Source organism: Lithobates pipiens, unplaced genomic scaffold, assembly GCF_037356315.1.
Source record: "Lithobates pipiens isolate NorthernLeopardFrog02 unplaced genomic scaffold, aLitPip1_a1.2 Scaffold_16, whole genome shotgun sequence".
NCBI lineage: Eukaryota > Metazoa > Chordata > Amphibia > Anura > Ranidae > Lithobates > Lithobates pipiens.
Genome location: NW_027507748.1, coordinates 115,061,256 through 115,074,392, shown reverse-complemented (window position 1 = coordinate 115,074,392; position 13,137 = coordinate 115,061,256). Strand labels below are relative to the sequence as shown.

General features: G+C 40.6%; 1 protein-coding gene across 5 annotated transcripts in view; it reads left to right on the top strand.

Annotated features, from left to right (window-relative positions):
- Nucleotides 1–13,137, top strand: part of ABR (ABR activator of RhoGEF and GTPase) — a 608,507-nt gene that overhangs the window by 498,526 nt on the left and 96,844 nt on the right. For all 5 annotated transcript variants that reach the window (XM_077480318.1, XM_077480319.1, XM_077480320.1 and 2 more), the window contains 2 exons: nucleotides 5,571–5,668; nucleotides 8,054–8,185. In XM_077480318.1, coding sequence (XP_077336444.1) covers nucleotides 5,571–5,668; nucleotides 8,054–8,185 — 230 coding nt within the window. The remainder of the gene's footprint in view (nucleotides 1–5,570; nucleotides 5,669–8,053; nucleotides 8,186–13,137) is intronic.

The window sequence follows — 13,137 nt, the reverse complement described above, 5'->3', positions numbered from 1 at the left end:
CATCACATATTATGTAGACATGCTCAGGAATGTCCTATAAAAGTCACCACATTTGTAAATATGTATAGCTCGGGAAAGCCTCATGTACTGCACAGTTTTGGTGGTATGGTACAGAATGTTCTATACATTGGGTTCATCCTGCTACTTCCCTGATGGGAATGTATTTTAAGAAACGCAGTTCAGGTTTCCCTTAATAGATTTTAATGGCGGTACTTTTAGTCATTAGTTCTCTTGTATAAATCCCTGACTGTGAAAATAATTAGGAGAGACTTTCTAATAGAGATACAATACTTTGACAATTGCGCGGTCATACAACACTGTACCCAAATTACATTTTTATCATTTTTTCCCCCACAGATAGAGCTTTCGTTTGGTGGTATTTAATCACCTCTGCGGTTTTTTATTTTTGTTAAAAAAATTGAAAAAGACTGAATTTAAAAAAATAAAAATAAAAAATTTGTTTTGTTATAAAATTTTGTAAACGGGTAATTTTTGTCCTTAATTGATGTGCACTGATGGGTGGAAGTGATGGGCACTGATTGCTTACACTGATAGGCAGCACTGCTAGGTGGCACTGATTGGCACCACTGGTGGGCATTGATAGGTGGCACTTGTGGGCACTATGGGCACAATGACAGGTGGCACCGCTCAGAAAATGGTTTGCTGAACAGCAGCTGCATCCAATCGGAAAAAGAATGGCATTTCAAATGCGAGTCCTGAAATTTGTCATTCACACATTGGCGCTTTCAAATCGCGGGCAGAATCATGGCAAATCTGCCCGCTAGTCAAAACGCTAAAGTGTGAATGCAGCCTTCTGGTTTGTGTAAGGCCCCTTTCACACATGCAGACCATTCATTTCATCAGTTCAGTCACCTCAAAACGGATGGCGTTTTCATCAGGTTTTCATCCGTTTTTCATCAGTTTTTTTTTTACATCTAGTACCAATGCAAAAACAGATGAAAAACTGACTTTTCGTCAGTTTACATCCTGTTTTTTTATCCGATCTGTTTTTTTTTTAACGGAAGAAAAATAGAGCTTTGATCAGTTTCGAAAACCGGATGATGATGGAAGAGAATGTAAACTGATGTAAATGGATAATCATCCATTTACATCTGTTTTTCCATAGAGATGCATTGATGTCCGTTTTTTCAGCCGTCAACGAATGGATGAATAAAAAATGGACAAACTGACCACGTGTGGGCCTTAGGCCCCTTTCACACCTACGGACAGTTTGTTTTTCATCCACGCGTTGACGAATAAAAAAACAAAAACCAATGCATTCCTATGGAAAAACAGATGACAACAGATGATCATCTATTTTCATCAGTTTTCATCCACTTCCGTCATCTGTTTATTTTGAACGAATGAAAGCCCTATTTTTCATCTGTCAAAAAAATTATCTGACGAAAAAGGATGTAAATTGGCAGTCAGTTTTTCATCAGATTTGCATTGGTTGTTAGGGACAACCATTCTCTAGGGGGTGGGGGGGGGGGGGCGGTTGGGGCAGAGAAAGGCAGGAGAGCAGTATACACAGTGAAGGGACAGTCTGCATGGCTCTTATTTTTTGGGGGGCACAGTGTGTGAGAGGAGAAGAGATGTACATAAAGTGAGGGGACAGTCTGCACAGACAGGCTTCCTCACTTTCCCATGCTGACTGTCACTGTCAGCTTTTAAATCAAACTGTCGGCTTTTTTTTTTTTCTTTTCTATAAACCGTGCAGAGCAAGTGCTGTCAAAAAAGACATTCCTCACACAGAGAGATAATGAAGAGATGGTACTTAGATCAAAGGGATGAACTTTGGTCTGTAGATGACAGTTTAACCACTTGAAGGCTAAACCTTTTTCTGACACTTGTTGGTTACAAGTTAAAATCAGTATTTTTTGCTAGAAAATTATTTAGAACCCCCCAATATATATATATATATTTTTTGCAGAGACCCTAGAGAATAAAATGGAGGTTGTTACAATTTGATGTCACACGGTATTTGCGCAGCGGTCTTTCAAACGCAATTTTTTGGGGGGGAAAAATACACTTCCGTGAATTAAAAAAAAAAAAATTAAACAGTAAAGTTAGCCCAATTTTTTTTGTATAATGTGAAAGATGTTATGCCGCTAGAATCGTGATCTTTATTCTAAGAAAAACAATTGTGATTCTCATTTTATCCAGAATAGTGCAGCTCTAATGTAAACCAATTTGACTTCAAGTGGTTGAGTGGATGTAAAGTACTGATGTAAACGGATCAGTTTTTTCCATGAAAAAATGTGACTGAACTGATGAAACAAACTCTAGACATGTGACGTCTAGAGTCTTACTGATTGGAGCTTTCTGGCAGAAAAAAAAACACACAAAACTCTCCTGAACTCCTCTAAACTAAACTGTACAAAAACACTCTGATGGCTTTCACACTGCGCCGCCTAGGGCGTCAGCGGTAAAGCGGTGCTATTTTTAGTGCCGTCTGTTTTAACCCACCGCTAGCGGTCGAAAAGGGGTTAAATCCACCGCAAACGGGGTATTGCAGCGCTGCCCCGTTGATTTCAATGGGGAGCAGCGGTGAGTTTACCACTCCAAAGAAGCTGCTGGCCGGACTTTTTGTGACGCCATGCTAGAGCGAAAGGAACCACTTTTTTCAGGCGCTATTTTTAGCACTCTAGCGCCTGAAAAAACTCCCGCAGTGTGAAAGGGGTCTATATGAGCGTTTTTCTCTGCCAAGGGAACTGGCATTTTTCTATGCCCATTGTGCATGCAGCCTTAGACACATTGGGAAAAAAACTCCTTTGTGTGTATTTATATTTGATTTTTGTTAGATGTATTTTATAACACAGATGTATTGCTTTGATGCAGCAGTATTTGGCTGTGCCTGGTTATTCTTATACAGTTCCCATATATTTTCTGGCACGCAGCGTAAAGTTCTACCATAAAATAAGGGTATCGAACAGGATGTGTCTCTGAAGATTAGATGCTGCCCTGAACTCCCATGTTGTAAAATAGCTTTTGATCAAAAACCACTAAGTGGATCTGACATGTTGAGCTCAGACTCCTTTCATGTGAGGCAAAACCCAATCCCACAGCTGTGACGGGGTCATGCTTAATATTTATCAGGTCCCCCAATGATGAATCGCACACAAGTTCAGCTGAATCTCATTCAGTGTGAATACAATAGAAGGTCATTGCAGCATGACTATGGGAGCGAAGTATTGGCTTACAACCTGACCTTGAGATGAAAATGTCTACTAACTGGACAATTGCAAAAGTCCTAGAGGGTTAGAAGACAAAGCAGTCCAAAGGGAGGAGATGATGTACAGTGACCAGTCACATTAACCTTGCACCTGTTTAGTGAAAAACCTGCACTGGTTGGTTTGCTTTAGCTTCCTATATGTTGTGTTTTGCTTTACTAAGAGGTTTCATCAATTATTCATAACGTAACCTTGCACTGGGGCCAGCAAATATATTAATTGTGTCTAGTTTGTATTTCATGTTTAAAAATCTGTCAGCATGCTGGCACTTGTAGTTGGTGGACTGTAGGGGGCAGGCATATAGCCACAGCCTTCTACTCAAAGGTAATACACTGAAGATTCTATAGAACATATACGCTCTCTATTAAAACTCACCGTTTAGCCATATTTTACATGATTTGTTCAATAAAAACTGAAACAGAAAATTTTATTGGAACTTTACTCTTAACAATTTGATAAAGAATGTTTTTTTTTTAGCAAGGAACATGCATTTCACATTAATAATTATGCTTCCATCCTTATCAGTGTGTGCTGTAAATTTCCTCCAGCATTGCGCCTGTTTCTTCCTGCCGGAGGCTGCCATTTTTCTGAAGCCCAGAGCCCCCGAACAGCAGTAAATCTTTAAGCGGCACTTAACCGATCAATTTAACAGTTTCAAAAAAGTTACATTCCTGGAATGTCAGGATTGCTAACTTTCACATTTGCTTGTTTCTTCAACCAAACTGTCAAACCATCAAATGGCTGATGTCATAACTGCATGTTCAGCACCATGGCAGTTGCAGATCAAACAGAAGCAGTTTCCTCGGCTGTAAAGGATAGGAGCATTTAATTCCGCTTTAAGGCTGTTGGCAGATCGGCCTCTACAAACACTGCAGTACCTAAAAATAGAGAGCAACTGAGCATGTGCAGAGCAGGGTGAGACAGTGTATGACTGGATTTTAAACCGTATAGACACTTATTTTTAATGTTTTACATAGCTATACCTGCAAAAGCCAGTCTGAAGTGATCTAGCAGGACTTAATTTTCTGACTAAAGTTCCACTTTAACCATTTAGATCCAAAATGTTGACTTGTTTTGGCTTTACTAACTAGTATGTCACTAATCTAGTCTAACAAAGTCTACTCACTGGCAGGTTGCCAACTTTCAGTACATTTACAAACAGTTTGTAAAATGTGTAATTTTTGCGAACCGCTGTGGGTGTCAATACAAAGACACCCCCAGATCAGCTCACAGTGCTAACTGTGGATTCAGATAGGAATTGAATCACATGGGTGTGAACACGCATGCAATCCGATTCTGCACGAGTTTGGTCCAAATGCGATGCAAATTCAGCCATATAATCTGTATGGCTGAATTTGCATTGCACAGATATCGCATGTGATCTGCACAGCAATGTGGTGCATATCACATGTAATGTCTGGCATTGCATCACATGCAATGTCTGGTAAACAAGCCTTTAAAGTGGTTGTTAACCCTGACATATACCCAGTGAAGTGGCTGGCCTTTGGTACATAAGTTGTATATGTCTATCTGCAGTCTTCTCTTCTCTACATCCATTCAAAGTGATGTCTGAGCTGTTAGAAAACAGGGAGCGGAGAAATGAAATGACACTCTGCAGAGCTCAGTGAGGAGAGCTGATTGGAGGAAAGATGCACACCCGCCAGCACACAGGAACAGAGCTCAGGCTGTTAATCTGCTGGATGTCCCTCCCCTGTCCCCTTTTTTCTCGTGGTGTCAGGAGAACTTGTGGGAAGAGATTCTTTTTGATAACAGGAACAAAGAAGTGGACAGAAATAAGAGTGATCTGAATTGAAACAAGTACACACTATATATAGTCTGAGGCTTACAATTACTTTAAGGCTGAGTTCACACTATTGAGAATCGGATACAGGTTTCCCCACATATAATTCACATTTCAGGAGATTGTGACCGGCTCTAAATGGAGCCAGTTCACACATCTCCGGAGCGGCTCCAGAGCGAATTGCACAGGAGTCCTGTGTATCTTCTGGTCCATTTCAGGTTCAAATTCAGCGCAAAATTCGGACTGAAGTCAGACCTGAAATGGTGAACGGGGGACGCACCGGACCCCTGCTGTGAGCTGCTCTGTACGGCTATGTGAACCCAGCCTAAATGTCTGTGTGCAAAAAGCATGTTCTGACATCACATCAGAACATACAAGCTGTCGCATTAGATCCTGTTCAATGTTATGGTAAACCCCATCCAACTAAATGCTAGTTTTGGTATTTTATAAAGATCAGCATAAGTTTTCTCCTTCAATAAATGAATAGGATATTCCCACTATCTCATATTTGACATTCATTTTACGTCTCCTTTCAGATCCCTACTGCACATTAGAAGTGGATTCCTTTGGTTATTTTGTCAGCAAAGCTAAAACCAGAGTGTTCCGTGACACGACTGAGCCTGAGTGGAATGAGGTAAGCTGTGCACCAGCCCCGATTTCATTTACTACTACTCTGATAACCATAATTCATCAAAATATGTACGTTGAACAATTCCAAATCGCATGACAAGTCACACCCCATTGTCGACAATGGAAGCATTCAAATTGCCGCAGGTGCAAATCGCACTGAACTGCAGCTTTGAAATTGTGCTAAAGTAGCATGATTTCAAAGCCGCGGCCATGGAAAATCAGGCCAAGTATACCTGAAGCCTTAAGTGGGGTACAAACTATAAGAGAATCGGGGGAAACAAACAATCCTTGTTGTTGCAAGTCGGAAACGAGGAGGGAAAAAGAACGAAAATTCTCGTACGACAGAGGCTTTTTTTTTTTTTTTTGGACATTGTTTCTGATCATGCGCAGTCTTTCATTTATAATTTTTCTCATATGAAAATGGTACAATAACATTGAATGAAAATCGTTCATTCTGTTCACGTACGAGAAAATTTTTGGAGTTTGTCCCTTTGGAACTTTTCTTTCGGAAGGTCGGAATCAGCTGTCAAAAGTTGTGTACACACAATCAGAAAATCATACGATTGTTCCTCGGATGAAAATGTTTCTTTATAGTGTATATGAGCCTTTAGAAAAGGAAACTAAACAGCAGAGGAGAAGCTGCAGAGCATGCAGAGAATCCAGGAAGTTGTGGAAAGAGATGCCGGCAGGCAGAACTCACAATATGAAAGGATATTTCAAGTAAGCTTATATTGCAATACGAACAATAGTTATTTGTGACCAGTGGCATCCCTAGGGGGTGGTTTCTAGGGCTATAGCCCCGAGTCTCTAGGGTGACCAGGGGGCAGGTGCTGAGGCAGAGGGGGGGGCGGTACGTCCCAGGTGCCACACCGGTGGGTGTCAAGCCGATGTCTCCTGCTGTGTCCGCTTTAATTTGAATCGCTGGGCGCCCACCGTCACAAAGTCCCGCCTCCTGGTATGGCTCCTTTTGACAGACAGCACACTTGTCTAATGAATGTGTGCTGCCTATCGTAGGTAGAAGCCAATCCAGGAGGCAGGATTTGTGGCGATGGGCACCAAGTGATTCAAATTAAAGCTGACACAGTGGGAGACGCCGCCCTGTGTGATTATCCGGCCGGCTTTCCTGTTCCTTTCCTCTCTGATCCCTGACACAGATGAGGGTGATATGGGCGCAGTTGAGGCTGCATTCCTGGGCGCAGTTGAGGCTGCATTCCTGGGCACAGTTGAGGCTGCATTCCTGGGCACAGTTGAGGGCTGCATTCCTGGGCACGGGTGAGACTGAGATGTGGGCGCAGGTGAGACTGAGATGTGGGCACAGGTGAGACTGAGACTGCATTCCTGGGCACAGCTGAACCCTACATTCTTCATGTAGTGCAGTCCTGAGCCCTGGGGCTCTCTGGGGACCCTGTTGTAATGAGAGGGGGCTTTGGGGACCCTGATGTAAGGGGGGGTAGCTCTTTGGGGACCCTGATGTAATGAAGGGGGGCTTTGGGCACCCTGATGTAAGGGGGGTAGCTCTTTGGGGACCCTGATGTAATGTAAGGGGGCTTTGGGGACCCTGATGTAAGTAGGGGGATCTCTAAGAGGCCCTGATGTAAGGGGGGATCCGCAATAAGATATGGAACAATATTTTTATATATACACACACACAAACGTGTTTATTATATACATGTGTATGACGCCCAAGCATATGACTTTCTTTACTTCGCTGCTGTGGGCTCTAGCCCCAGATCTTTTGTAGACCCAGCAACGCCCCTTTTTATGACAATCCAATATACGCATTGCTGATAATATAAAATTAAAAGTGTATGCTTTGACTGTAATATCTCTTTTAAGTAATAGATGGTGCAGATTACAAACTCTAGACAAAGCAAGTACAAAAACATGATATCTGAGGAGGAAGGGGCCCTACCCAGATGAGTTTATATTCCATTTGGGAAACCTGAATTGAGGGACCTGAGATGTATCATACAAATGACCAGTTAAATCTACAATTTGTTATGCAGATCACTGTGCAAAACTAGGTTTGCCAGCCTGACATTATTACTCTGATTGTTGTATTGATGTGTTCTTCTCGGCCTAGTGAGAGATGTAGTCTAGGGCTTATTCACACCAACCTGCAAACTAAATTATTTGTGTAATGTGTGCATGCTGGTGTGCTGTGAAGGGTGTTGCAGTGCATTGTTACGAAGCATCTCGCGGTTTACAGTTTTTCCTTTTCTTATTGTTATTGTTTTTTTTGTGCCCTTGTGTTGCTCATATCTTTATGCAGATTAGCACTACTCAACAGAAACTATGCAAATGAGCCATTAAATGTGTCAAAATCATTTCTATGTAAACAGGTCTATATTGAGCATTGCAATTAAAACTATCTTCTTCAATCATGTAGGAGTTTGAAATTGAACTGGAAGGTTCACAATATCTGCGGATCCTATGTTATGAAAAGTGCTATGATAAAAGTAAACTCAACAAAGACAACAATGAGATTGTGGACAAGATTATGGGCAAAGGACAGATTCTGGTAGGAATTATGCAATTTTTTTAAGCCAGCTGTGTTTTGCAGTATTTATTGGTGTGTAAAGGGTTTATATACAGAGCCATGTTTGCATTGCATTCCATTTGCTTATCTGAGACTGAACTTCTGCCAGCACTGAGAACAGGGTGACACAGAATGCACCAGGTGAATTACATAAGACGGGTTGATGAAAGTTAAACAGAAGCCATATAGTGCAGGACTTCAACTGCTTCTGAGCATTCACATGTATTTATTACTTTCCCATCAAATGTTCATTAGATTCCCAATTGTTGACCTTACTGAATTCCCTTCCCAAAGTACATGTGATGTTAGTGCGGCGATCTCCCCCACTGTGCCTTCTGACAGGGAGACTACCATGGGCTGCAAGTGTTGATCAGATGCTGGTTTTCCAGCATTTCCCTTCGAAAAAAGCTGGTCGTTGGGCCAGCTTCTGTGAGAGAGGCTGGCATACACACGGGCCAAATGATGGCCAGTTCCTTTTTAAGTGGCCGATATTCAGCCTGTGTGTACCCAGCCTAAGACTAAACTGTAGGAAATATCAGCTGGGTTAACAGAAACCTGCCAAAATTCAGCCCTTGTGTACAGCAGCCTATTCGACAGCAGCTGGACATTTAGGTGTGCCCAAAAAACATCTGCTAATTGGCATCCGATCAGCGCTCTCAGCCAATGGCTGCGAGTGCAGACCAGTGTGTTCTGGGGGGGGGGGGGGGTGCTGTCCCCCTATCGTCCCACTGTCAGAGCACAAAATCTCAGCTGGGAGATCACTGTACTAACATGGAATAGTTAGTACAAGAAGCTCTTCTCTAGCACCCCAGTTTTTCGTTTGTTTATCCCACTGAGTTGAACAGAAAAAAAAAAACTGATAGTGTGTACCTAGCATTAGCATTTCAGTACTGGCTGCAGTGGAGGAATAATATTTGTTTGAAGGGTGAGATGCTCTGCAATAAAAATAGACTCACAATATTCATCAAATTTTAGGCTCCATGCACACTGGCCTAAAAAAAAATGTTGCTTCTACAGGAGGTATGTGCTCTGCCTGTAGAAGCAGCTCAATGTTATTCCATGCACATTAGGAAGGCATATTTTGAGTTTAACCTTTAGAGGCAGAACAAAAAAAAAAACCTTCTGGTTCATGTTTCTGTTTGGAGCTTGAAGGCAGAAAAAACATAAAACTCTCCTAAACTCATCTAAACTTTACAAAAAATGCTCTATATGAGCGTTTTTTTTTTACTCCAGAGAGAACGGACGTTTTTTTTTTAAGCCCAGTGTGCTTGGAGCCTTATGCTTCATGCACACTATTAGCTAACAAATGCCAGAAAAACACTAGATGATAAATGCTGATAATAGCATTTTTTATGCAAGCTTCTAGTAGCATTTTAGAAGCTTTTAGGAGCATTAGCATTTTATTGGCGTTTTTGCAGCACATGAAGGAAAAAAAAAAAGGAAAAGCTCATAAAAAGCTGTTAGTAGCAGTTAGGAGCATTCACCATATTTTTCTGCTGGAAAAGCCACCCAAGAAACTCTACAAAGAAATGTGTAGTGTGCATGGACACATAGGATAACACAATTTAGCTGCTAACAGCTTCTAGGAGCTTAAAAAAAATGCTAGAGTGCATGGAGCCTTACACAAGGATAAGTTTTTTTTTTTTTTTTTTTTTTTTTTTTTCATTTATGGAACTGTAATTTTTAATTTTCATTTCATTGTGTCACTTTTTTGAAAAGAAGTATCCTTATCTCTGTGTTTTACCTTCGAGTCTGATTTCACTTTGCCCTGAATAGGCAAGGTAACAGTATCTCTCCACAGGTATTTTCCCTCCGAATTAAACTTTCATTTTTCATTTGATTCCACAAAGAATTATGCAGGCCATACATGGGTCAAATTCCAAACAAATTTTCTTTTGAAAATCAGAAATGTTGTGCCTTTTGTAATCCGATGGTGCCCCCATTGATTTCAAAATTCAAACAACCAAGCCTTCAATTTCACCTCATGTTGCTACAAAAAATAAATATTGTGACCGAGATTCTTCTTTCCTCTTTCTAGGTCACAGCTCATGGGCATTTCTTTTTCAATTAGATTTCTTTCACGATTCTCCCATCATTAATTAGAAATTAGTTTGTTTTTCAAAAAAATTCCAACATGCCCAATCATTCAAATTCAGTGGGCGCACGAAAATCGTCCGTTGCTGTGGCCCACTAATGGTGTGAATTTTGAACAAAAAATCATTACGATTTTCCAAAGAAAAATTGTTCGGAATTCAACGCATGTATGGGCAGCTTAAAGCCTAGTACACATGGGTCTGCATGTTGGCCGGCATCGGCCGGTTCAATAGAAATTGGATGACATACGGACTGTGTATATTGCAGCCGATCCGTCAGAAGCTGGCCGTTCAGCCGGCTTGGGTCGAAGGGGCATGACCAACAAAGATCTGCAGATGCTCCCAATCAGTGCTCTCAGCCAATGGCTGAGAGCGCTGACCAGAGTGTTCTGGCGGGGGCTGTACTAACATCCTGTTAGTTGTCCGAGCTGTCAATTTTTTTTTTCGTTCAGCCCAGCTGGGTTGACTGAATAGAAAACTAGTAGTGTGTACCAGGCTTTAGTCTTCCCAAACATGGACAGATCTGAGACCCAATGAAAGGATCTAATCTTTCAAATGCTTGGCTGTGAAATACCAAATCAAAAAATTGTTCAGCACTTGGTTATCTAGATATAACATTTTTAAATGTTATTTTTTTATGTCTGAAAGTATTAGAAATTATTCAGGTTTTAAGCTGATTGACCTTTACATAATATAAGAGAAAATGTTTGAAAGATGTGGGACTTTATGGGTGCAAAGTATTGAAACAACAATATGTAAAAAAATATATACACATTTTAATTAAATGGACAATATCATAAAAACAATACATACAGTATAATCAAAGCCATAGGTGTATGCAAAACATCCTATTAGTGACAATGATTTACTGTAGTCACGTTCATATTTTTTTTCTACATGTTTCGCTGTATGGCTTCTTCAGGAAAGAACGTGGTTCATTTATTTAGATCTAAGAAAGATAATCCGACAACTTTGTGCAATAAAGACAGAAAAAAATACAAATGAATACATCAAATATAAACATATTATGTCTTATTATGTTACGTTATGTTGTTATGTTATGTTATGTTATGTCTGCACTTGAATGTGAGACCAGAGACACCATATTAAACAAAAAACAAAATGTCCTACCTCTTGATTTGAGTGTGGGAGCCTAAACAGATTTATAAATAAATGAAGAATGAGATCCAGCAATATACTGCATCCACATGACCATAAACCACCAAATGTTGCCAGGTCACCCGTAGGGAGGGGAGAAAAGATAATATCATGTCAGATGTTTACAGGTAACCTGCAGATAAACGTTAATAAATTCAATAAATCTATGTCAAATGTACATAAAATATAAAAATTCACATTGCATAATATACTTTAGTGGCCTTCTGCCATCGACTAAAAGAGGTTTCCCACCACGATGGCAGGATTTTCCCTATTGATACTACAGTTTAAATTTACAAAAAAAAAAAATATGCTAATTCATTGGGTCAAAAGATATATATCCACCCATTTATGTCCAGCATTATTCCTCTTGGGAAAATGGACATCTTCCATTTCTTGCAAAGTATTGCTTTTTTTTAAAGGGATTTTATTAGCACATGCATGCCATTAGAATATCATATTTGTAATGGAGATGGGGAGTTTTGCTGTGTAAGCGTTTTGTGCTCCTGTAGAAGAGTCACGCTGTAGTGTAAGAGATTGATTCCTTCATAAGGTTTGGTATTTTGAGCATGCTAATGTCACAATCCTGTGCTCTCTGTGAAGGTCCCCCCGTGTCTAAATTCTGAGTGATGTAATGCATTAAACCTGCAGTAATTGTCATGTTTCTCATTACTTTTAAACCTTGGGAGGGGGGGGGGGGGGGGTCCTCCAATCTCTTCTCGTGTGTTTGGTCTTCAGGGAAAGATCAGGAATGTAAAACCGTTAATTCCTTCCTTCCCTCACAGGAGATCTCCTGTCAGTCTGTGGTACCCCATACAAGGCCCCAGATATCCTATATAATTATCTCCTCCCCTTGAACTGGGGTCACCCCTGCGAAGTGCAGTGTTCTCAGGAACCAGAGCTCAGTAATAAAGGAGAGGTTCATATTTTATCCAGTCCCTCACTCAGCATGGGGCTCACACCGTATGGTACATCACATGGAATATTGCTTTAATTACGACCACCGAAACTTGAAAGAGGCTGGTGCTGCTTGGCTAATGTGCGCTTCACCTTCCGTGACCTAGAAATAGGCCTTATTGAAATCTAGAATTCTACTGGGACAGGAGGGGGTCACTTTATTTAATAGAAGCCTTCATTATAGTTTATTATCTTACCAGCTGCCACTGGTTGGAAATACATTTATTTCTGTAGGTTGATAGTAATTTGTTTTCTTTCTGATAAGCATGAAAATGGCTAAAACTCACATTGTAACTCCCACGTTTGGAGCTGGCTGTGGAAAATGCAGTAACTGATTGGATGGTGAGGTTCCAGGCGTCTGTGAGAAAATGGTCAGGATGTAGTATGTCTTTTCTCAGTTGTGTGATGATGACTCTTTATGTCATAATGACTCTCTGAAGTTTGAAGATCTGCTAAATTGATAGGCTTAATTGTCCATAAACTTCTCTGCTATCAATGTGTGGGAGCATTTTTATTCATATAATGCTGGCTATATAGAGACATTCACTTTATTCCCTTGTGCTTGCAATCTAATATGTACAGGCACCCACACACACGGTCCACTTTATGTGGAAGATGATTAGCCTATGAGTACAGTATTTTTGTTACTTTGGAAAAACTTAAGGAAATTTACACAGACCTAGTAAGAACACACATACTCCATGCAGATTGTTTCTTGTGCTAGCT